Source organism: Danio rerio, chromosome 6 (assembly GCF_052040795.2).
Source record: "Danio rerio strain M-AB ecotype USA chromosome 6, GRCz13ab, whole genome shotgun sequence".
In the NCBI taxonomy this organism is placed as follows: Eukaryota; Metazoa; Chordata; class Actinopteri; order Cypriniformes; family Danionidae; genus Danio; species Danio rerio.
This window is the reverse complement of record NC_141026.1, coordinates 49,942,697-49,967,768: the sequence shown is the minus strand read 5'-3', so window position 1 is coordinate 49,967,768 and position 25,072 is coordinate 49,942,697. Positions and strand designations below refer to the sequence as shown.

General features: G+C 35.2%; 1 protein-coding gene across 45 annotated transcripts in view; it reads left to right on the top strand.

The window, feature by feature from the left end:
• rap1gapb (RAP1 GTPase activating protein b) overlaps nt 1-25,072 on the top strand; it is a 184,867-nt gene that overhangs the window by 158,393 nt on the left and 1,402 nt on the right. For 14 of the 45 annotated variants that reach the window (XM_087257945.1, XM_087257947.1, XM_087257939.1 and 11 more), the window contains 16 exons: nt 72-125; nt 206-289; nt 493-593; nt 1,703-1,832; nt 5,858-6,013; nt 6,158-6,229; nt 8,817-8,903; nt 8,987-9,130; nt 10,329-10,460; nt 12,706-12,815; nt 13,274-13,393; nt 16,253-16,382; nt 19,444-19,549; nt 21,032-21,090; nt 21,252-21,304; nt 21,556-23,775. In XM_087257945.1, the coding sequence (XP_087114071.1) occupies nt 72-125; nt 206-289; nt 493-593; nt 1,703-1,832; nt 5,858-6,013; nt 6,158-6,229; nt 8,817-8,903; nt 8,987-9,130; nt 10,329-10,460; nt 12,706-12,815; nt 13,274-13,393; nt 16,253-16,382; nt 19,444-19,549; nt 21,032-21,090; nt 21,252-21,260 (1,494 nt within the window). In that variant the 3' untranslated portion in view covers nt 21,261-21,304; nt 21,556-23,775. Of the gene's footprint in view, nt 1-71; nt 126-205; nt 290-492; nt 594-1,702; nt 1,833-5,857; nt 6,014-6,157; nt 6,230-8,816; nt 8,904-8,986; nt 9,131-10,328; nt 10,461-12,705; nt 12,816-13,273; nt 14,236-14,342; nt 14,428-16,252; nt 16,383-19,443; nt 19,550-21,031; nt 21,091-21,251; nt 21,305-21,555; nt 23,889-25,072 lie in introns of those variants that run through there. The other 31 variants (XM_087257951.1, XM_087257949.1, XM_087257952.1 and 28 more) reach the window with 11 other exon arrangements.

Genomic DNA, 25,072 nt, shown 5'->3' with positions numbered 1-25,072 from the left:
AGCAACTAAGTCGAAAAGAAAATGAATAAATGAATGAATAAATGATATCAATCCATCTTTTTTTTCTTTAGCTTGTCTGTGAAGAGGTGAATGTGGACAGATTTTATCCTGTCTTATATCCAAAGGTAAGCTGAAGCAATAACATCAAAAACAAATGAACAAGTAATTTTCAGCCTCTGACCTTCATCTGCAACCCTGTTTCAAGGCTTCAAGACTCATCGTGACCTTCGATGAGCACGTCATCAGCAACAACTTCAAGTTTGGAGTTATTTACCAGAAGTTTGCCCAGGTTAGAATAACATTCAGTGTTGTTATGCTTTTCTTTTACTATATAATATAATCTGAATTTTTTCTTGCATAAGGGACAAAATCTAGCAAACATACTTTAAAAAGGGTTTCATTTTACACTGACCTTATTCAGTACATTCATAACACATGACTAATTGTTGAATCACCATGCTTCATTTATTGAACGCATTGACTCTTCTGCAGACATCAGAAGAGGAGCTGTTCGGAAATAACGAGGAAAGTCCAGCTTTTGTTGAGTTTCTGGAGTTCCTGGGAGAGAAGATTGATCTTCATGATTTTAAAGGGTACAGACGTCAGTTGTTTCACATGGTTCACAAAACAGGACTTTCTGTTCAACCACACACAGCACATTTTTGAGTCTTTGTAGAGGTTTCAGTAGAAAACATATCATATTATAATCTGCTACAATCTGACGTCATACATTACTGCTTCTGGGTCCCATCGCTTTGTCAGATTGCCAAATCAAACGTTTTTCATTTTCCTTCAGCTTTGTTCTTTTATTTACACAGCAGATGCACTTTCAGCTGCAACCCAGCACTGGGAAAAATCCATACACACCTATTCACACACATATACTACGGCCAATTTAGTTTATTCAATTTACCTGTACCACATGTCTTTAGACTTGTGGAGGAAACCAGAACACATGGAGAACATGCAAACTCCACACAGAAATGCCAACTCACCCAGTCGAGAGTCGAAGCAGCGACGTTCTTGCTGTGAGGTGACAGTGCTAACCACTGAGCCACAGTGTAGCCCCCAAAAGCATCCAACATATATTTATTTTTACATTAAAATATAATAGGCCTAGTATAATATTTAATTTTACTTGAAAATACAAAAGATTTTGTGGTATAGTTTTTTTTTAAGGTGCTTTATTATATTTTAAATGTTACAATCACAACGATCCTGCTTCAACAAGTTGTTTTTGTTTATGTGAAATATACTTCATTCTCAAATTATACCTTGTTTATGTTTTATTCAAATAAATAATTGTATACTTTTTTCTGGGTGGGGGTGGTTTTCTGCGCTCTTTGCAATATCGATGCTGAAACACTATATTGAGCATTCCTAAATGGTATTGATAAATGTTACAGCATGCTGTGACAGTAATTGAAAATATTAAGCATTTTGAAAAATATGATTGTAATGTTTATATACCCATGCCAAATATCAAATGGTCAGACTGTGATTCATATTTTATAATTGTTTAAGTATTGGTGGATGCAGCAAAACTGTATGATTCTGTAAAAGATTCAGTTTAATGTGTCATTTTATTAATCAGCTATTGAGATTTAACAAGCAGATTGCTTTTTTTGAAATTGGGTGTCTGGTTTATTGCAATATTTGAGGTTGAACAGATGAATGAAGGCATTTTGTTTTTATGATACAGTTTTCGTGGTGGCCTGGATGTGACACATGGCCAGACAGGAACCGAGTCGGTGTATGTTAACTTTCACAATAAAGAGATCATGTTCCACGTGTCCACCAAACTGCCCTACACTGAAGGAGATTCACAGCAGGTAAGACCGAAATTTTTGTATAATATATATTTTTTGCATTCAAATTCGAAACAGTTGTTATGCTCGCAAACCTTGCACACAGACTTTAATGCGTATTAACTAATCCATTGCAAAATAATTCACAGAATGATACAAAATGGAGTCTTTAAGTAGTGGAGATGATTTTGTTGTCTTCTCCTTGCTTAACAAAAAAAAAGAAAGTGAAAATATGTGGTCTATCCCATGCTTAGATTGCAGAGAGAGGAAGCCAAGTTCCACCTCTTTATTAAAGAGCTGCAGGATTATCCCGACCCGGTCAAAATTTACTTCAGGATGTCAGTTGCTCAGTTTAATACTTTGCTAGCACATATTAAAAAAAGACCACCAATTTCCCTGAACCAAATGATCCCGAATAGAGACTGGCAGTTAGTTTAATCTACGGAGACGCAGATATACTAACATACAATAAATCACAAAACATTTGGATTATATGCTTATCATAAAGGGTTTTGTGTTGCGAGACCAAGTGGATTAGTTTTTCCGACCCCAATTTGGATGTTGAAAACACCTCTCAAAATGCCTTTTCATATGCAAAAAAAAGGAAAACTCAATCCCGCACAGTGGCTCAGTGGTAAGTACTGTCGCCTCAGAGCAAGAGGGTCGCTGGTTCGAGTCCCGGCTGGGCAAGTTGGCATTTCTGTGTGAAGTTTGCATATTCTTTCCATGTTGGCATGGGTTTCCTCTGGGTGCTCCGGTTTCCCGCAGAGTATAAAGACATGTGCTATGGGTGGATTGAGCAAACAAAATTGTCCGTAGTGTACTGTATGTATGTGTGTGTGAATGTGACGGTGTATGGGTGTTTCCTAGTACTGGTTTGCAGCTGGAAGGGGATCCGCTGTATCCCTTATATATAAGGGACTAAGCCGAAGGAAAATTAATGAATAATAATTTGCAAAACAATGCAAAATGGAGTCTTTAAGTAATGAGATGATTTTGTTGTCTTGTTATGGAAATATTGGGTCCATCCCATTCTTAGATTGCAGAGAGAGGAAGCCGAGTTCCACTGCTTTATAAAAGAGCTGTGGGATTATCCCAACCTAGTCAGAATTTACTTCAGGATTTCTGTTGCTCAGTTTGATACTTCGCTAGCAATAATGGAAGCACAATAAAAGGAAGACCACCAATTTTTTTTCACCAATTGATTCACAACAGAGACTGGCAGTTTATCTAAGCTACGGAGACACAGATGGACAAGCAAACAGACACACAGTGTGCGCACACACCAAACTGTGCTGACAAACTAACATACAATAAACCACATTACATTTGAATTAAATGGTTATCATAAAGGACTTTGTGTTGCAAGACCAAGTGGATTAGTTTCTGCGACTCCATTTTGGATGTTGCTTTTCACTTGTACGGCGGCCCTAAATTGTCAAATCACCTCTCAAAATGGCTTTTCGGATGCAAAAAATGGAAAAATCAAACCCGATTAGATTTTTCTTATGCTGGATAAAAACTACAGAGGTAGTGTGCCAATACAATTGACACAACATGAGGTAATACCTTACAACAATGATACCTCACTTTACGGTAAGGTATCATTATGGCTTGTTTCCACTGAGCGGTTCACTAAAGTATGATACTCATTCATTTCCATTTTCACTGTCAGAAGTACCAAAATAGTGAACAGTAGAGTACCGCTTTTTTGGGACCCTTTTAAATGGTACTAATATAATGGTAACAATCTCAGATGCTGTTTTATACCACAGTCAGTGTCAGTTTTGGGATATTACTGTAGCCTCTCAGTAAAGCTTGGCCACTGCTGACCAACAGCATGCTCTGTTAATTAGAGAGCAAACCACACCGTGCAAACGACTGATCCTCAAAGCCATCTGTTATCATGAGCGTTTGCTGAGCTCAGAGAGAAAACATCACCTGCGGGTTTCAGCACAGACTGAGTGAAACAACAGCGGTCACTAAAGCACACCCTTTGCAGTATGGCCTTTCACAGGCCACAGAGAACATATGGGTGCAGATTTATCTCCTGCTGCTTTTAAAGTCCGTCACAGATCAAATTTGAAATATTTGTTCGAATATATTAGTCCTAAGATTATCTATAAGTTACCCTGCTCGAAACAAAATCAACTACAAGTTGTCAACAAGTTACGCCCCCTTCATGTTACGCCTCTGTCTTGCAGTCCGCAGACGACCCTACTCTTTGAAACAGTGGGTCATTTTATGAAGCAGTTTGTTCAGTTGTTTCTCTCATCACTATCCTGACTGGCAGAGCTGTGATATAAACAAAAGCCTATTGGTTGCTATTAAAGATAGGAGGAGCTACTCAATATTTCCTGCCCTGTCGAAATTACGTCGCAAATGAAACAAAGATGTGCATTTCAGGTTATTTCAGGGAATCTTTAATCGCTTTAGTATGAGATACATGATGCTTTATAGAGACATGCTAATGGTCTGCAGACTGGCACACACAAATTTGTTTTAGCCTTAAAATGATTTGCTTCAATCTAAAAACATTGTTTTCGCTGTAATGTTTGCCAAAGGGCTGCAATCATCTTTCAGCATGTCTGATGAATTTCCTGAACACTTTGATGAGGGAGACAAGCAGTTTTCTTTTGAACTGGTGAATGTCTATGAACTAGTTTTCTGTTTTGACAGTGCTCTCTAATACGTATTTATGAGCAAGCTGTGAAGACGAGCGAACGCACTGAGGAAAGCTAATCGGATAAACCTTTGAAGCTTTATTGGAGATAAATCTGACACCCTGCTGAATGCTAATACTCTTTGTTGCGATGTTAAATCAAGTATAAATTTAATTATTGTTCTTAAATTCGAGGCTTAGACATAATTGGTGTAATAAAACACAAATGGGCTGGCGGTGTGCGTACTGTATAATATTAGGATCCAATATTGTACTTTTGGGGAAAATCTCACAAAACATAGCAAGGGCAGACCAAGTCGTATTTGACCACAAAATTAAATAAAAACTCAACAGGTTAACATTTTTTTAATTATTTAATTCTGTATCTATTGTTTTTTTTTTTTTTCTTGACCGATTCCCCATTTATGGTGTATGGCCTGAGCAAATGTTATTGCTTACTAACACTAATAACCAATGTTTATTTTAGCGTAGCCAGCTGTAATTAAATTAAATATAAATTTTCTTTGTTTAATTTTTTTTATTTAAATAGTTTTTTATTAGTTTACAAAAATATGGAAAAACATGGGTAAATTGTTGTAAGATAAAAAAAATAATAGCTAACTTCTTTAAATGTAATTTAACACACATAATTATAACAAAAACTATATGGCAACATTAGGCATGAGAATGGTATAAAATAAAGGCGCCATATCCAGCAAACTTCCCAGTAACCACAATAAACTAAAAAAGTTGAAAAAAAAAACACCTTATGCCTCTTCAGAGTGGCGCTGTACACATTTTTAATCTGTATATCCAGCATTTTGCATTCTGATGAGCTCTACATAGTTGTGCTTAGTAATGCATGCAGAAAACAAACTTGTACGACTGGCTTAGACTTTTTTGTGTCTCTTGTTTTCAAAATAAGAGTCCCACATACATGGTACGATGGTACGTTTTTTTAAATTTGACGTTTTTAAAAAATTAGGTAGGAAAATTGTGCCCTGTGAGCAATGCAACAGTCTTCATTGTGGTTAGATTGGCCTGTTTTTCACCAAGCTTTTACACTGGCATAATTTAAATAAAAACAAGGAAACAATGCTGTTTGAGGCTCATGGTATGACCATATCCATGTACCAAACTTATTATTCGACTATGCCTATATAGGTATATCCAGGTTTTCTTTATAGGGCATCTTTAAAATTAAAGAGGTATAAAAGTGCTGATTCCTTTTTGATCATAAATTTTCAAAGAGCATGGTCAATTTACTTTAAAGTTTAGGTTTCGGTTCTGGCTGGTCTGCTCAAAGAAGTGAATCTGTTGGGTTGTACAGACCTTACGGGCAGCTTCCTCTTCTTACTTTTGTTTTCTTGCTCTGACTTGATTTCAGCTCCAGAGGAAGAGGCATATAGGAAATGACATTGTGGCCATTGTGTTTCAAGAAGAAAACACACCGTTTGTACCTGATATGATTGCATCCAACTTTCTTCATGCTTATGTGGTGGTGCAGGTGGAGAACGCCTGCACTGATAACGTCCTCTATAAGGTAATTAATCCTGTTTTATTCATGCACACTAAAGTCTTGCATCTTAGTCCTAAGATTGCTTTATTTTGCCAATATAATATATGCAGGGTTACCTACAGATATGCTTTCCTGGAATCTGTCATAATGTGTTTTGTGTTATCGTAGGTGTCTGTAACAGCAAGAGACGATGTGCCTTTTTTTGGTCCAGCTCTGCCAGATCCAGCTGTCTTTAAAAAGGTACCTATTTTCACTCTGCTTTCATGTCATTTGACCAGCTCCGCATGACATCTTTGCTCTGTATTTCTGCAGAATTGAAAGTGAAATCGCTCTGATTGAAACTGAGTCGATTGAATGATGCATTGAAGTTCAATACGTCGTTCTGTGTGTCATTCCCCCACTGATGCCTATATAAGTGTTTCATCTTAATAATTATGCATTCAGATCAATACTTTTTCAACCCATGCAGTATTCATTGATCAGTTTTAATGTATTGAAATATTACTAAAATAAAATAATTAGTTAAAATTTATCATATTTAAATAACTTTTAATTGCTTTAGCTAGATTTTAGGGTAAAAATTTGTACTGAAAATTTGGCTAAAAAATAAAATATTAAATGTAAAATGATAATGAGCAACATGATTAAATATAGAAGTTACTTAGTTATATTATAGTTATATTAATGATATAATCAATAAAATAAGCAGTATTTAAAAATTCTACTGCAAATATATTTTATTTTACCATATTTTAAAGACATTTGGCGTCACATTGGTGTATACGTTGTATATCCATTAATTCTTTAAGTTTCTTTTCAGCTTAGTCCCTTTATTAATCAAGGGTCGTAATGAATCCTCAACTTATCCAGCATATGATTTACGCAGCAGATGCCCTTTCAGTCACAACACAACACTGGGAAACACCCATACACTCTCGCATTCACACACATACACTACGGCCAATTTGGCTTATTCAATTCACCTATATCCCATGTCTTTAGACTCCACACAGAAATGCCAACTGACCCAGCCGAGGCTCAAACCAACGACCTTCTTGCTGTGAGGCGATTGTGCTACCCACTGCTCTATCATGACGCCCACATTATATATTATAATTATCTAAAATATATTACAATTGCGTTCAGAAATCTATAAAATAGGCTACCAGTAAAAATAAATGAAATGAACATTTATAATTGTTATAAACATGCGTTTTCGTGCCCGTTACTCCACAACAAATGATTTAAATTCAATAGTTTTCAGAACAGAAATAGCTATGAAAAACAGTATAAAATAAACAGAAATGTATTCAAGCAAAAGCGAAACTAGTTGTGTGTGACAAGTACTTGTTAAGAGCATTGTCATGTTCCTTTCATTAGATATCAGTGTCAATTTGTGCATTTTTTGCCTGCTTGACATCAATTAAACTATATATATATATATTCACTTTTAAACCATATTTACAGGTGATAAAATATGAATAAAAGGATGATATAAAAATTGCACATGCAATTACAATATGTATGATATATGTAATGTGTGTATTTATATAATGCATTTGTCATGTATGGCCATACACCCAAAGCGCTTCACAATCATGAGGGGGGTCTCTCCACACCACCACCAGTGTGCAGCATCCACTAGGATGATGCGACGGCAGCCACAGGACGACAGTGCCAGTGCACTCACCACACACCAGTTATTGGTGGAGAGACAGTGATAGAGCCAATTCAGTGGATGTGAATGATTGGGAGGCCATGATCGGTAATGGCCAATGGAGGGAATTTGGCCAGGGCACCGGGGTTACACCCCTACTCTTTACGAGAAGTGCCATTGGATTTTTTAAATGACCACAGAGAGTCAGGACCTCAGTTAAATGTCTCACTGGAAAGGCGCACACTTACAGTGTAGTGTCTCCTTCACTTTTATATGGCGGCAAATCAAATGGGTTCAGAAAGTCATGTTACAAGAATGCAGGTCATTATTTTAGAAGATTAATTATCATTATTTGACTGTTTCTCGAGATTGAATTCTCATAAAGTTCATAAAGTTCTCAGAAAGTTTCTTATGATTATGACTTGCAAATTGTATATATATTTAATGGCGTGATCTTTTAACCTGCGTCCAATCCCGGCTAACTTCCGGAAAGGCAGAGTAGCCAATAGCGTTAGAGATAACAAGTACACCAAGTCCCGCCCCAGGACTGACAAAAATCAAATCTGTTTCGCGCGAGCAGAGAGAAGAACCAGCGAGCGAGCGGAGAGAACTGATCGCGCGCGCGCACTGTAGGCCATCGTGCGCACAGATGATGATGTGTGCGCGCGGGACTTGTTTTCTCGCGCTGGATCAGTTGAGCGCGCGCGTGAAGATCCCCTATGCGCTCGCGAGCTGTATTTTTCTCGCGTGTAGACCTGTAATCTGCTCACGGTTCACTTCTCCTCGCGCGCAAACATCACCGCTGCGCTCGATTAATATTGGCATTGATTTGCCGTCATACTTTTACTGCTGCATTAGGACGCACACAGACCGCAGGTCGAGCGCCCCCTGGTGGCCTCACTAACAACACTTCCAACTGCAAGCTAGTTTTCTCATGTGGTCTCCCATCCAGGTACTGACTAGGCTCAGCCCTGCTTAGCTTCAGTGAGTAACTGGTCTTGGGCTGCAGGGTGATATGGCTGTGGCTGAATTTGAGTATTTGAATATGAATTTATCAACCAACAAATAGTAGCAGATTGCAGAATTGGCATATAATAACTGCTGCATCAAATGAAATTGAGTCTACCTGTTTTTTGTATACTTCTGATTTGCCCTCATTGTGTTTTTCAGAGTTCAGAATTTCATGAATTCCTCTTGACCAAACTGATCAATGCTGAATATTCCTGTTATAAAGCAGAGAAGTTTGCCAAGCTTGAGGTAAGAAGCCCATGTGTGTGTGTTGAGGTGTGTATAGGAGCTTCAGCATGTGTGCTGCATTCAGATGCTTTATTGTTGTTCAGGAAAGAACGCGTTCGGCTCTGCTGGAGACTTTATATGAGGAGCTGCATATGAACAGCCAGTCCATGATGGGTTTAGGTGGAGACGACGACAAGCTGGAGAATGGAGGAGGAGGAGGAGGAGGAGGATTCTTCGAGTCTTTCAAGGTAGAGTACACTTATAATGAGATGGCATTTGCTAACGTGAATTAAAAAGAGTGTGTGTAGAATTCAGAAACCTGTTATTAGTGATTATCACCAGCGGACATTAAGGGAATTACAGCCTGCAAACTATTGCTCATGTCTGTAACATAAAAGAGTCTAAATATACTCTCAGTGAAGTTTCTTTTTTGTTCTTTGATTAGACGTAAAAAGAAGTGGGAAATACTTTTAGAGTATACACTGATATACAGCTAAATCACTAGAGAAAAAGGATTAAAAGATTAAGAGGGAATTTTAATTCTTCTGAAACTAATTTCGTTTCACTAAACGTATGATTTATAATTTTTAGTAGTATTTTATTGAACTACTAATGATAATTTATTTCCAAATTTAACAACAACATTGGGATTTTGAGCTTTTTATGATTTGAGCATTTTCACTAAATTATATGTTTGATAAACTGATAATTTTTTTTATTATTATTAAGAAAAATAAAAAATAAAATATAAATATAAAAATATAAATGTATATATATATATATATATGATTTTATTTATATGTATTTATTGTATATGTGTGTGTGTGTGTGTGTGTGTGTGTGTGTGTGTGTGTGTGTTATAAATATTTGTTTGTTTATTTTTCTGTATTTATATTTTATTTGTATTTATTTATATTTATTATTTTTATAAATTTATTTATTAATTTTTATTTATGCATTTATAAATATTATTATTTATTTATTTATTGCATTTTACTTTAAACCCCTACCTAGAAAATCTAAAACCAGTTCATCCAGAGAAACTAAGAATTTTTTTAAAGTGGTCTAAAAACAGCATTCAATATAAATTTAAAAAAATTTCATAACATAACATGTATTTGCTGCCAAATGTAATTAATTTAATGAAAGTTAATTTAATTCACAAAATTGTGTACTGTTAATTTAAAACAAGCATTATTATATCTCTCAAACTACATTGTGCTACTGTTTTAATGAAAGGTGAAATCAGGCACGTAGCTAACAGTCTTTATCTAAGAGTTTGTACACCGACATTTTGGCAATGTTTGCATTTTAAAACTTGCATAATGTCATGTCTCCTTGTCCTTCACCGTTTCCAACGCTCCTATTTCTCGTTGAAGCAGTTGTAGTGCCCTCTAGTGTTTCATTGCAGTGATGCACACGTCTTGTGTATTTTCCTCTTTCCAGCGAGTAATCCGCAACAGAAGTCAGTCTATGGATGCTATGGGCCTCAGTAACAAGAAACCACACACTGTCTCCACAAGCCACAGTGGAAGCTTTACCCACAATCCTCCAGAAACCCCCAAAACACCTGGCATTGTGAGTATGAACACTCTTCTCAATGTCAAGACACTTTAAAGTTGTTAAAGACACAACAACTTTATTAAAAAAATAAATGCAGGCTGTCACGAAATGCCCCTAAACACCCGGCTGTGTCACAGCTGGCTTGTGTGGAGTGGATTTGACCTCTGATGCTCGTGTCTTCATGCCACATCTGTGCTGATGGTAGACCAGGCCTTCTCCTGCCAGTTCTGATCTCCATCATTTTACCATTAAAAAAGAAAAAAGCTGATGTGTTATCAGATCTCTTGATCCGTCTAGATGGAGGTCGGTGGAACAGATGGGGCTCTCCACAAGTCACAGTCTCTTCTCCATTGCTAGGAAAACAAGGGCAATAAATGAGAGCCTCTCGTGATGACAGGTTGACATAACAGTCCATTAGCCATTAGTGTGAGAGGATTTGCAACAACTGTGCTCCTTTTATGCAGTTTTAAAGGTTCCTGAGAGCTCGTTCTTATAGTGAAAAGTATCTTATAGTAGGTTTACATCTATTCAAAGTCATAAAACACTTCTGTTTTCATAATGTACAGTGCATCTGGAAAGTATTCATAGTGTGCTTCATTTTTTTTCTACATGTTTTAATGGTACAGCCTTATTCCAAAATGGGTTCAATTCCTTTGTTTCCTCAAAATTCTATACACAATACCCCAGAATGGCAATGTGAAAAAAGAGTTTTTGAAATTGTTGCAAATTTATTAAAAATAAAAAACCTGAAAAATCACGTACATATGTATTCACAGCCTTTGCTAAATACTTTGTTGATGCACCTTTTACAGCCTCAAGTCTTTTTGAAAATGGTGTCTCTCAAGCTCTATCAGGTTGGATGGGAAGCAACGATGTACAGTCATTTTCAGATATCTCCAGAGATGTTTAATGGGATATTTTGGCTGAACCGTCGCCCCAGTCTGAGGTCAAGAACACTCTGAAGCAGGATTCATTCAGGATATCTCTGTACATTGCTGCACTCATCTTTCCAAGGGAAATCTTTTGCCTAATTTCAGGCAGGGAGTGGCGTCTATCTGGCCACTCTACCATACAGACCTGATTGGTGGATTGCTGCACAGATGGTTGTCCTTCTGTAAAGTTCTCCTTTCTCCACAGAAGAACGCTAGAGCTCAGACAGAGTGACCGACGGGTTAATGATCCTCCCTGACTAAGGCCCTTCTCCCCCGATCCCTCAGATTAGATTGCCGGTCAGCTCTAGGAAGAGTCCTGGTGGTTCCAAACATCTTCCACTTACAGATGATGGAGGCCACTGTGCTCATTGGAACTTTCAGAGCAGCAGAAGTTTTTCTGTAGCCTTCCCCAGCCTTGTGCCTCAAGACAATCCCGTCTCGGAGGTCTGCAGACAATTCCTTTGTCTTCATGCTTGGTTTGTGCTTTGACATGCACTGTCAAATGCACTTTTCAGCTTTTTTATTTGTAATAATTTTGCAGCAATTTCAAAAACTCTTTTTTTTACATTGTCATTATAGGGTATTGTGTGTAGAATGTTGAGGAAATCAATTAATTTAATCCATTTTGGAATAAGGCTATAACTTAAAAAAATGTGGAAAAAGTGAAGCTCTATGAATACTTTCCATAACCACTGTACATTGCATGATCAGCTCTCATGTTTCCATCCAAAGATGTTAATTAGACTTATGCGCAAAACTGCAATACCACATAAAACATTTGCAAATGAAGCAGCGTTTCCATCCGATGAGTCAATAAGAATAAAATTATCACTTCCTAATAAACCGGCACCAAATTCCATTTTCTTTTTGATATTTGATGTGGTTATTGTATAGTAAATGACTTGTGTGGGGTGACGCAGTTTTTCATGTGTCTGAATATTAAAACAGTTCTCTTGTGAATTGTCAGAGACTGAAATGGCCCCCTGCCAATTTGAGTTTGAGACCCCTGATCTGGGCTGTTTCCACTTCAAGGTTAAATGCACATATCTGATCTGCATTTACAATAGAGAATAATTACAGAAATGACGAATGTAGGAATAATAAAGAAATAATAAATCAGTTAATCAACAACTCTGATGATACTGAAAGGCCTGTCTCCTTCTCTCTGTTTTTACAATATAAGAACACTAAAAAGTTGTTCTTGTGTTATTCAGATGCTCCTTACGGAACTTGAGGTGAAGTGCTTGCATGGAAATAAAAAATGTAGTGAATGATAAATGAATACGTAATCTGAATCAAGCTCTGTTTTATTTTTGATTTCTTCACAGTCCCTGATTATTCCTGGAAAAAGTCCAACACGTAAGAAATCCGGTCCGTTCAGTTCCAGGAGGAGCAGCGCCATTGGGATTGAGAACATACAAGAGGTTCAGGAGAGAAGGTACAAAATTAAAGAAGTTTGAGTATTAGGGAAAGCCATGTTATGAGAAGATTCAGAACAACATGGTTTAATACAGTATTTAAAAATATGTAATGATTCATTTTATACAAACAATGGCTTGAAAACACTTATATTCATTTATTATACTTTATTATTATAATGCTTTTCATCATTATTATTATTAATTTGTACTGTGTTTCTAATTATATTTTTTGTCTTCTTAAAATTCATGCTTATTATTTGAAAATGTGAATTTAAAATAAGGCACTGTGGTATAATTAAAATGTATAAAGTTGTTTTGTTGTCTTGTGAAGACCAAAAAAACACAAAAATATAACAAAGACTGTGTTGTGAGATCAGAAAGTGTTCTGTCCATTCAATGTCATGGTAACAAGTTCATTCAAAAGTTAAAACATCATGTACTGTAAGAAGTAATTAAGAAGAGTTCATCGTTTCAGTAGTCGAGAGGTGTCCCCGAGTCCACAGAGGTCATCTGATGGTGGACACATCGCTCAGGAATTTCGGCTAGACAACTCGTCCAATCAGAGCTCACCTGAGATGGCAACCACTAAGATCGGGTGAGCAGAGCATTACTAAAAACACTGACTTCTGATGGCATGCAGTCGCACACTAATGCAGGATCCAGTTTTAACCACAAAATTTATAATCTGATCTTTACATGCACTGTATATACATATAATAAGTAGTTTTTTATGTTTTTAAAAGTTACAAATACTAAAAAGAATCACACTGATCTCAAACAGCAAATGCAATACCTTATACTAGCTTTACACTAGTAATGCTTTGTTTTTAATGCTTTTTTTTATTTATTTTTTTTATTTGTCATCAATACCTGTAACTAAATATCCTCATATTTGAGTTTCATGTTCATATGCAGTATGTAAATAGACCGACCTGAGGTTATGGCGCTTATTCAAAGGGAACAATTGCAGTTACTCATGAACCGCTCCTTGTTTCCTCTTTATTATGCTTGGCACAAAACCACTCCTAACTGCAAATAACAGATATTCATTTATTGTGTTTGAGCTCAAACGATTATTAGACCTTTACTAGTTGTTCAGTGAGTCATTAGTTGCACAACAACTTTGAAGTAATAATCACTAATCATAATATTATGCAATAACAAAATACAGCCCAGGCAACACCTTTCAACCACACGGATGAAGCAGCTTGTTTCTGTTATAAGTCTGATGGTGGCAGTTTGCTGGAGTTTTTGTGCTCTTCACTTTAAAAAAATAGTTTTTTTAAGAGTTAAACATTTGAGTTTTTTGATTGAGCATTTTTAATACATTCAGCTGATTTCTGCCATAATCACTTTTAGCTTAGCATAAATCACTGAATTGACTTAGACCATAAGCCTTTCGCTTAAACCACAGGTGTCAAACTCAGTTCCAAAAGGGCCGCAGCTCTGCACAGTTTAGTTCCAACCCTAATTAAACACACCTGATCAAACTAATTGAGTCCTTCAGGCTTGTTTGAAACCTACAGTCAAGTGTGTTGGAGCAGGGTTGGAACTAAACTGTGCAGGGCTTCGGCCCTCCAGGAATTGAGTTTGACACCCCTGTACCATAACCCTTTCGCTTAAACATTGAAAAAAAAAAAAAGTTTTGGTAATTTTCCTATGTAAAGCTTCACTCTTGTATGGTTGCATTGTCTACTAAGAACAACGGAAAATGAAAAGTTGCTAATTTCCAGACTCATATTCAATTCAATTTCAGTTCATCTTTATTTGTATAGTGCTTTTGCAATGTAGATTGTATCAAAGCAGCTTCACATACAAGATTAAATTGGAACAGTGTAGTTCAGTTTTCAGTGTTTAAGTTCAGTTCAGTTTAGCTCAGTTCAGTGTGGTTTAATAATCACTACTGAGAGTCCAAACACTGAAGAGCAAATCCATCGATGCGCAGCTCTACAGATCCCGAACCGTGCAAGCTAGTGTCGACAGTGGCGGGGGGAAAAAACTTTACCAATATGGCTATGATATTGCTACAAACTATACTCCCATTTTGCCTTAATAATCAAGGAACTCTGCTGTCAAACCATGAAAATAGGCTTAGAGTTATTAAAGTAAAACATTTGAGTTTTAGCATTTTTGAATTCATTCAGCTGACTTGTGGCATAATCACTTTTAGCTTAGCTTAGCATAAATCCTTGAATTCGACCATTAGCATCTCGCTTAATCATCTTTTACAAGAGTTTTGGTAATTTTCCTCTTTAAAGCTTCACTCTGCTATGGTTGCATTGTCTAGAATGATGGAAAATGAAAAGTTGCTATTTTCCAGGCCGATATAGCTTGAAACTACACTCATTAAGGAACTCTGCTGCCATACTATTAAAATAGGCTTAGAGTTAATAGAGTTAAAAGTTTGAGTTTTAGCATTTTTGAATCGATTTAGCTGATTTCTGGCATAAGCGCTTTTAGCTTAGCTTAGCATAAATCATTGAATTGAATTAGATCATTAGCATCTTGCTTGAAGAAAATTAAAAAGAGTTTTGGTAATTTTCCTCTGTAAAGCTTGACTGTTGTATGGCTGCATTGTCTACTAGGAACGACAGAAAATGTAAAGTTGCTATGTTACAGGCCATTATGTCTAGGAACTATAATCTCATTCCCGAGTAATAATCAAGGAACTTTGGTGCCGTGCCATTACTGCAGCAGGGCCAATAATATTATGCAGCGCTGTGTCAAACATGTTCAATTATAATTAAAGATGATTTTATTCTCTTGCAAGAGGGTCAGGCAGTCATACAGAAGCACAGGTTGCTGCAGAGTGTGACAAGGAAGGGAGGGTTTTCTATCGCTCATATTAATTATTCAAGGTTACATTACGGACATGCTGTACTTTTCAACACTAGACAAAGAAATTAACAAAAGTATGTCATATATCTCATGCTAGCGCCCTGAAACCACATCTTCAGAAACAGTAGAAACACTGTATTTCATAAGCATCTAAGTTTGGGAAAAACTTTTTTTTCATCTACAACTGTTATCTAACTAGGGACTAATTTTGGGTGCTGCTTAATATTATTGTGCCTGCTGCAACCATGGTACAGCAGCAACGTAAACCTTTAACTATATCAGAGAAAAAAGTGCTGATGTGGATTTAAAATAGCATAAATAATGGTTAGTATCTCATGTTTATCTGACCTTATGGAGAGGGTGCTCACTGCAGAGCCATTTGAGCAGAGCTGAGCTCCAGCGAGGGGGAGCATGAGCTCTTGCTCTGCCTGCTGTAAGCTGTTTTAATGCGTACACCAACCCCACCCCTAACCCTACCCCCAGTGACATCACTCGTAGAAGAAGTGCAAAAAAGGTGGAGCTCAAGCTCAAGCTCCCCCTCGCTGGAGCTCAGCTCGCCCAAATGGCTCTGCAGCGAGCACCACTTGACCTTATGTGTGTGTGTGTGTGTTTGTAGTTCGGCCCTGTGCTGTCGAGCTCCATCTATCCCCGAGTCTCAGGATTTGTCTCGCTCCTCGTCCAACGCCAGCAGCTTTACCAGTGTAGTGGAGGATCATGAAGCGACAGAGGACTACGACACAGGACTGGTGAGGACACAAACACACACCACTTTTAACTATACATTATGCTCACACTTTATTTTACAGTGTGTGTACATCCATGACAATATACTGGGTTACATGATAACTGTGCATTGTATCAAGTACCTCAAATAAATGTGCCATAGAATCATTGATACAATATGTTAAATTGTTCTCTGATATCTAAATAAAAAGGCACATGGTAAGTGCAAAAATTATCCTGAAACGACTTTACATGTCAATTTCCAACCCTAAGAATGGGCCCCAATATAATTAGGGTTGGGTATCGTTTGGGGTTATTTCGAGACCGGTGCTAAATTGATACTTTTAAAACGGTACCTGTGCCAAAATGGTTCCAGAACCTATACTTTTTAGCCACAAAATTATTTGACAAAAAATACATGTTTTAATCATTATAATTGAACAATATAAATATGTATTTATAATAAGTTTAAAGTAAACATCCTGTAACGACCGGGGAGGGAGTGACAGATTCAACTGAGGTAAGATCCAATATGCAGGTTTATTCAGCGTCAGGCAAGCAATGGTCAAATCAGGTAGAAAGGTATGTGCAGGCAAATCCAAAATCGTAGTCGTAGTCGTAAATCAGGCAACAGGTCACAAGGCAGGCTAAACAAGAGAACAAGGAATACAAGGCTAAGGTCTGACACGGAGAAACAAGACAGGGAACGGCTTGTAATGTCACAATAAGTTAACAAGACTCGGTAAACTGGAAGAGTGCAAGAGTGGCTTATAAATGGTGTGCATTCAGTTTCTGACAGGGTTCAGCTGGTGAGTGCAATCAAGTTAGATGAATGAGCAGGCGTGCGTGTCTGGGAAAAGTGCATGTATGAATATGTAGTCCTGGGAAATGCGGAAGTGTAGTCCTGGTGTTCGTGCGAGAACCAGCGATCTCTGGAGAGCGATCGCTTTTTGTGTTACACATCCATTCATATATTAGATATTTAAGTTGCATTAATATATTTCTTTTGATCATTTGTTTGTTAGCATGAATGCAAGATTTGCATTATGCTAATAACATTACATTAGTTTACTACTAACCTGTGGAAAGGCTCTCATCAAAATCAGGGAGCACTTTTTTTCTGGGTTTGGGGCTTGTGACTACTTTTACATGGACATCAGTGATCTAATGATTTGCCTTAATCTGAATAAGACAATAATATGATGCAGGTGTTTACATGAGTTGTTTTTTGATTGTTACACTCATGATTTCCAGTTAAATGTTATAGCACTTAGATTCATCAACGTTATTGTGTCACCACACTTTAAATGTTTCCTCTGCAGTTTGTGTCTGTGGTCCTTTAAGATAATCAAAACTCACTGTTTACATGGTAGACTCTTGATCAGAGTATTGTCTTAATCATATTAAAATCAGAGTATTGGTGTTCATGTAAACGTACTCATTGAAAATGCCAGATGATGTCACAAGCTGTCAAAGACAGTCCATTCCTCACCTTTAAGATGATTCCATGAGCCCTCACATTTCATAAGATCGACGTGTTTCTCCCCCTTACACGTAACTTTTGTAAAGCATCTGCTGCATATTGGTGTGTCACAATCCTTGCTTGTAAAATACAGCCATACTTTAGAATGCTTAGTTTAAGTAAATTAGATGAATTATATGAATCAGAAGGAGGCGAAAGATTTGAATTTGACTCCTTTAAGAGAACATCTCTATTTATTAGCCACTTTTTTGTTGAACAATTGGACTTTGCAGTATGTTTATTTCTTATTATACACATTAAACTAACAAAAAATAGTTCCAGTTTCAAGGAGTTACTTTGGTCATACATTAATACAGCCTTCAGGTATTGTTTTCCTTACCTGGAACTAAAACCATTTGGAACATTTCTGTAAAATAAAATAAATAATAAAATAAAATAAAATTTAATGAAAAAAATTAAATTAAATTAACAATAAAATAAATTAAATACAAAAATTAAATTTAATTAAATTAAAAATCTAATAAATTAAAAATAACATTAAAATAAAATAACATTAAAATAAAAAAATGAAAATAAAATATAAAATCATTTAAAATAAATAAATAAAATAAATAATTTAATTTAAAAAAAAGGAAATAAAATTAAATAAATGTAATAATAATAATAATTCCTTACATTTAAATAGCGCTTTTCTGGGCACTCAAAGTGCTTCACATATAGGGGGAATCTCCTTATCCATTACCAGTGTGCAGCATCCACCTGGATGACACGACGGCAGCCATTTTGCACCAGACCGCACACCACACACCAGCTGATCGTTGGAAAGGAGAGTGATGAAGCCAATTATGATATGGGGATGGTTAGGAGGCCATGATGGACAGAGGCCAGTGGGCAAAACTGCAACGCTGCCGGAGTTAAGCCTACTCCTATTCGAACATCCTGGAATTTTTAAGGACCACAGAGAGTCAGGACCTCGGTTTAACATCTCATCCGAAAGACGGCGCTCACTGAGCAGTATAGAGTCTCCATACCTATATATGGTATTAGGACCCACACAGACCGCAGGTTCAATAGGAAATATGGCAAATGATATGCACCCTTGGGTGTGCATGTTCATGATCCTCTGTGGATCATCAGGGCCTGTTTTTCACCGGGATTATACACTCATTGGATTTACATGCGAACAAGGAAGCAATGGTGTTTGTGGCTCACTGTATGTTACTTCCACATACTGAACTCTTATTATTCAGCTCTGCCTAGGTATATACAGGTTTTCATTCTATGGCACCTTTAAATGCAAGTACATAAGGCCACTGAATATAATGTGGGACCATGTAATAAATACTTAATATGTAAATACAAAACAGCACTATAAAAGAAAGTGCTACCTACATACCTCATGCTATATGTAAAGCAATTGTTTCAGTAGGTAGAACTCCTAACGGCAAACAAGACCATCTGCATTTAAATATCTGAATATATCTGCAGTCAAATGCATTTTGGTATTTGCATGTAATTGCCCGAACAGAAATATGGTTTGGCAGGACTGACTGCTTGAGCTGTTTGCATATGTTTTTTTTGTATTTTTTTCTGGCATTCAGGAGAGTCTGTCTTCAGCCGGTACACCTCACAAACGAGATTCATTTCCATACAGCTCTGTGTGGTTGGAGGACGCTTCTGCTAGCTCCAGTCAGAGCAGTTCACATGGTGAGATCCAACAGACATTCATCTCCCAAGCAAATATTTGTGATTACACAATGATAAGATGTATGCTGGAGTTTGTGTGCAGAAACAGCTACTGGATTTAAGTGTTTATAAATGCTACATAGCTTGAATAGTAGACTTTGATAGGCTCAAGTGTTTGATTTGCTCAAGTGGCAAAAGGTGTAGATGCAGATGATGGTGCTTGCAGGTTTTAGTAGCTAAAAAAAAGAAGAATCTAATGAGTATACCACAGACAGACACCAGTGACACCTATTTGGAATTAGTGCGTATTTATATATATTTTCTCAGTTTTTATTTTAAATTTGAGTAATTTTGATGAACTGATTCATGCAAGAGGCAGGTGCTATTATTGTATTATTTGTATACTTTTACATGTTTGTTTGATATTCTGAATTCTTTTACATTTTTAAGTGTTTTAGTAATTTTTCATTTTAGGTACCACAACTTAAACAACTTTTTTTTATTTAAATTTATTTTATTTAAATTTCATTTGAATTTATTGAATTTTATTTATGACTTTATTTTTTAGCATTTTATATTTAATATTTTTTTTTATTTATTTGCATAAATTTTATTCATTTTCATTTTTCTCATTTATGTTATATTTAATTAAATGTTATTTTTTATTTAATTTGTAAAAGTTATTTAATTTTTACTAATAATTACTTTATATTATTTTACCGTTCTATTTTAACTTAATGTATTTATTTTTAATTTAATTTGTATTTTAAATTTAATTTAGTTTTATTTTATTACTTTATTTTATTGTAATTTAATTTGAATTTATTTTATTAATTACTTTATTTATTTTATATTTAATAATTTTTTATCACATTTTAAAATGTATTTTATATTTTTTCATTTAATTGTTTTATTTATTACTTTATTTTTTATTATTTCATATTTCATATATTTGAATTTGAACTTAATTTAATTTAATTTAGTTTTATTTTTTTATTTAATTTTATTTAAAATATTTTATTTATTACTTTATTTTTTTATTTTATTTTTTATTTTCATTTATTTTATTTTTATGTTTTCTTTAATTTAATTTTTTTATTTATTACTTTTTATAATATTTGAGATAAAAAATTCTTGTCTTATTTATTCATATATTTTATTTTCAATTTAATTTTTATTTTTAAAAATTTTTTTGTTTAATTTATTACTTTATTATATTTTTACTTTATTTATTACTTTTTACATTATATTATATATAATTTTTTGGGATTTATTTATTTTATATTTAAAATAAATATTTATATTTTAATTTTAAGTTTTGATTTTATTTTATTATTATTATCATTTATTTATTTAGTTTTTTTTTTTTTTTTTTTTTACAGAAATGCTCTTTAATAGTTTTAGTTCCAGCTAAGGAAAAAATACCTATAAAGGCTGTATTAATGTATGACTGTATACATTCTTATTATCTTATTATAAAGCTTTTGATCGTCTGTTTCACAGCAGGTCCCTTTCGACAGCAGTCTGAACCTCTACGTCCAAAAACAGAGAGACAACACTCGGTAAGAAACGTGCTCAAATTCCCATATGACGTGTCGTATGAAGTGTCAGAGGTTGAAAAATTATTAAATTATAATCATTAGCATTGACTAAAGTTATGAAGATTCTGACAACAATGAAAATAATTAATATATTCCACACACAATTTGTGTTTGTCCTCCAGAACTGCTAGCTGTCCTGTAGGCCGTAAATGACTTCATGGATGTCCATCAGCAGGTTATTAATTAGGTTTAATAATATTTTCATGATTTATTTATATTTACTACCATTTAGTGGGGATTTGCTTTGATTTGTATAATTCTTACTATTATTGTTTTGTTTTTCTCAACAATGTTAATGTTAAATAGTAATAATAATTTACAATGTTCATTTTTTTACAGAATTTTTCAGGAGAGATTGTTTTCATAATTCTGTGCATCTGTTCACATTTCATATCACTAATCATTATGAACATCTGTCGTTCTTAGCATTTTCATAAGCAGCCTCCGCAGCGGACACTGCTCGTGCTCACAGCAGAGACGGATGTGAAGGAGATGGAGGCGCTAGCTTCAGTCCTGCGGAGAACAGAATATGAGCGGGACAACAACCACTTAATCTTCTGTCATCAAGAGAAACGGCAAACCTGCCTGGCCAGAGCTAAGGAACAAGAGCTGGCAGCTGGGAAACAACCACGCATGATCTTAAGGCCTATTCTGAGCCATCTTTCTTTCGTTCTCATAATGGTGGCCCTCGTTGTGTGGGTCTTTCTTTGTCATATTTATTTATTTATTGAGGCTCACCGGTGGAACGGGGCTTTCAGAATGACACCCGAGGTTCAACCTTAAACAATCATGCTTAAAATACACCATAATGCACATCTTTGTGTGTGATTCTGATTCATTTTGTGTCAGTAATGGTGTTGAATTTCGGTAAATGTTAAATGTCGTTCTTCGGTGTAGTTCTGATGTTACAAATCCAGGCCTTTTTCAGATCACGTCTCGTAAACTAAACACAGGCATTATTATCATTTATGACAAAACGTATCGATCCGGTGTGAGATGCTGTATACTTTTGAAATATTATTTATTACGTTTAATGCCGATCGACATATTTTGTATGGCCACGGCTGCTCTTGGTTAAACTGACATGTGTGTGTGTACACTAATGTAGTCACTTCATGTTTGTAGTGTCATGTTTTAAAACTAGATATTAAGGGTCAGAGTCTCTCAAGTCTGTTTTGCTTTTGTGGCGAGCGAGCAATATGAATGTAAACCTGGACTAAAAACACTAGGTCAGAATATACTCCATAGAACAAATGTTGGACGTTTTATTTCCTTTTCAAACACAAATGCACGTTTTATTAAACTTTTTTTTTTTTTTAATGAAATGTTTCTATTTCAGACTGTTTAATCGATGTGTTCGTTTTTTTACTTAAAGAAATAGTTTATCCAAAAATGAAATGTGCTTAGTTGATTGGCCAGCAGCATTTTGTACAGCAAAACAACAAATGTGGAACCATATGCAGAAAGGTCTGCGGTAGGGCTGCACGATCCTGGCTAAAATGAAAATCACAATTTTTTTTTTGCTTAAAATCAAGATCACGATTCTGTAGATTTAAAATAAAGGTTAATATGAGTAGGCTGTTATTATTGTTACTCTCAAACATATGGTAAAACAACAATAATAATATTTGGCCTGTGTGTATGTCTGTTGGTTAAAATGCTAGAGTTTATATAGACTTTGAATGGTGGACTTGAACAGACTTTAATTTTGTCCATCAGAATATCATCATTCATAATTCTAACGTTGATTTATGTTTGAGATATAAGCTTGAGAATATTATTGGACCATTTTATTTCACTGATAAAATGAAGTATTTGTCATGATCAGATTCCCTCATCTATTATGTTCAACATTATATAGGCTAGAGTAGTGATTCTGACCCACTAAACATTTATTTTCACGCACAGCACTTTGTGTCGCTGTGAAATAAAAAACAGATCAAATGCTTGTCATAATCATAACTCTAAATTGCGATATGATCATTTAAATGATGTGTGCACTTTCGGTTTCACTTTCACTGCTGAGTGCAGCTCATGGCTGCTGTCAGTTTAGGAAAAACATACAAGCAAATCGTAGTTCCCGCGCGGCCACCAATATGCCATTACATTAAGAATGCCATGAAGTGGCATTTTGGGTAAATTATTCCTTATAAATACTGTATGTGACACATTTAACACCATTTGGAGGTGTCCATGATGCTGAGCAACATACAAAGTCAGAATTATTACCCCCCCTAAATTATTAGCTCCCTATTTATTTTTTTTCCCCAATTTCTGTTCAACGGAGAGAAGATTTTTTTTAACACATTTCTAAACATAATAGTTTTTATAACTCATTTCTATTAACTGATTTGTTTAATCTTTGCCATGATGACTGTAAATAATATTTGACTAGATATTTTTCAAGACACTTCTATACAGCTTGTGTACAAGTGACATTAAAAGGCTTAACTAGGGTAATTAGGATAACTAGGCAGGATAGGGTAATAGGCAGCTTGTTATACAACGATGGTTTGTTCTGTAGACTATCAAAGAAAAAACTATAGCTTAAAGGGGCTAATCATTTTGACCGTGAAATAAAAAAAATAAAACTGCTTTTATTCCAGCCGAAATAAAGCAAATAAGACTTTTTCCAGAAGAAAAAAATATTATCAGACATACTGTGAAAATTTCCTTGCTCTATTAAACATCATTTGGGAAATATTTTAAATAGAATAAACAAATCAAATGGGGGCTAATAATTCTGACATTAACTGCATGTAAAACAATGTGAAGACTTGTGCGACCGCCTTTAAGCTTCTCTCCTCACTATGAAAATATAATTGGCTGAATCGTAGAAAAGCTGAATTAAGTTCGTGCAGGGTCAAATCCAGATTGCAATCTTTTATCGATTAATCGAGCAGTCCCAGTCTGCGCTATGAAACCCATTCATTTCAATGGCTTGTGCCATGAACCCAGCACATTTTTATTTTTGGGTGAACTGTCCCTTTAAGCCCAAAGTATGCTTTTTGTTTACATCCACAGCCCAATAAACAAAGAATACTCAATTTTTATACAGTAGCATGTGCGAACGGCAATCAGACGCTCATTAGCAGTTAGACACCTTGTGGACAAACTAAGAAGTGCACACACTATTTACAGCACATGCGTAATTTAAGAATTGGGCTGAGAATGTACACACAGTTTAAACTGAAGTATACCTTGGTCTTTAGTACTGTGGTATCAGTGCCATATCTATCTATCTATCTATCTATCTATCTATCTATCTATCTATCTATCTATCTATCTATCTATCTATCTATCTATCTATCTATCTATCTATCTATCTATATATATATATATATATATATATATATATATATATATATATATATATATATATATTTATATATACAGTTGAAGTCAGAATTATTAGCCCCCTTGTGATTTTTATTTTCTTTTTGAAATATTTCCCAAATGATTTTTAACAGAGCAATGAAATTTTCACAGTATGTCTGATAATATTTTTTCTTCTAGAGAAAGTCTTATTCATTTTATTTTGGCTAGAATAAAAGCAGTAATTAATTTTTTAAAATCCATTTTTGGGACAAAATTATTAGCCCCTTTAAGCAATTTTTTTTCCCGATAATCTACAGAACAAACCATTGTTATACAATCACTTGTCTAATTACCCTAACCTGCCTAGTTCACCTTATTAACCTAGTTAAGCCTTTTAATGTCACTTTAAGCTGTATAGAAGTGTCTTGAAAAATATCTAGTAAAATATTATTTACTGTCATCATGAAAAAGATAAAATAAATCAGTTATTAGAAATAAGTTTTTAAAACTATTATGCTTAGAAATGTGCTGAAACAATCTTCCCAGAACAGAACAGAAATTGGGGAAAAAAATAAACAGGGGCGCTAATAATTCAGGGGGCTAATAATTCTGACTTCAACTGTAT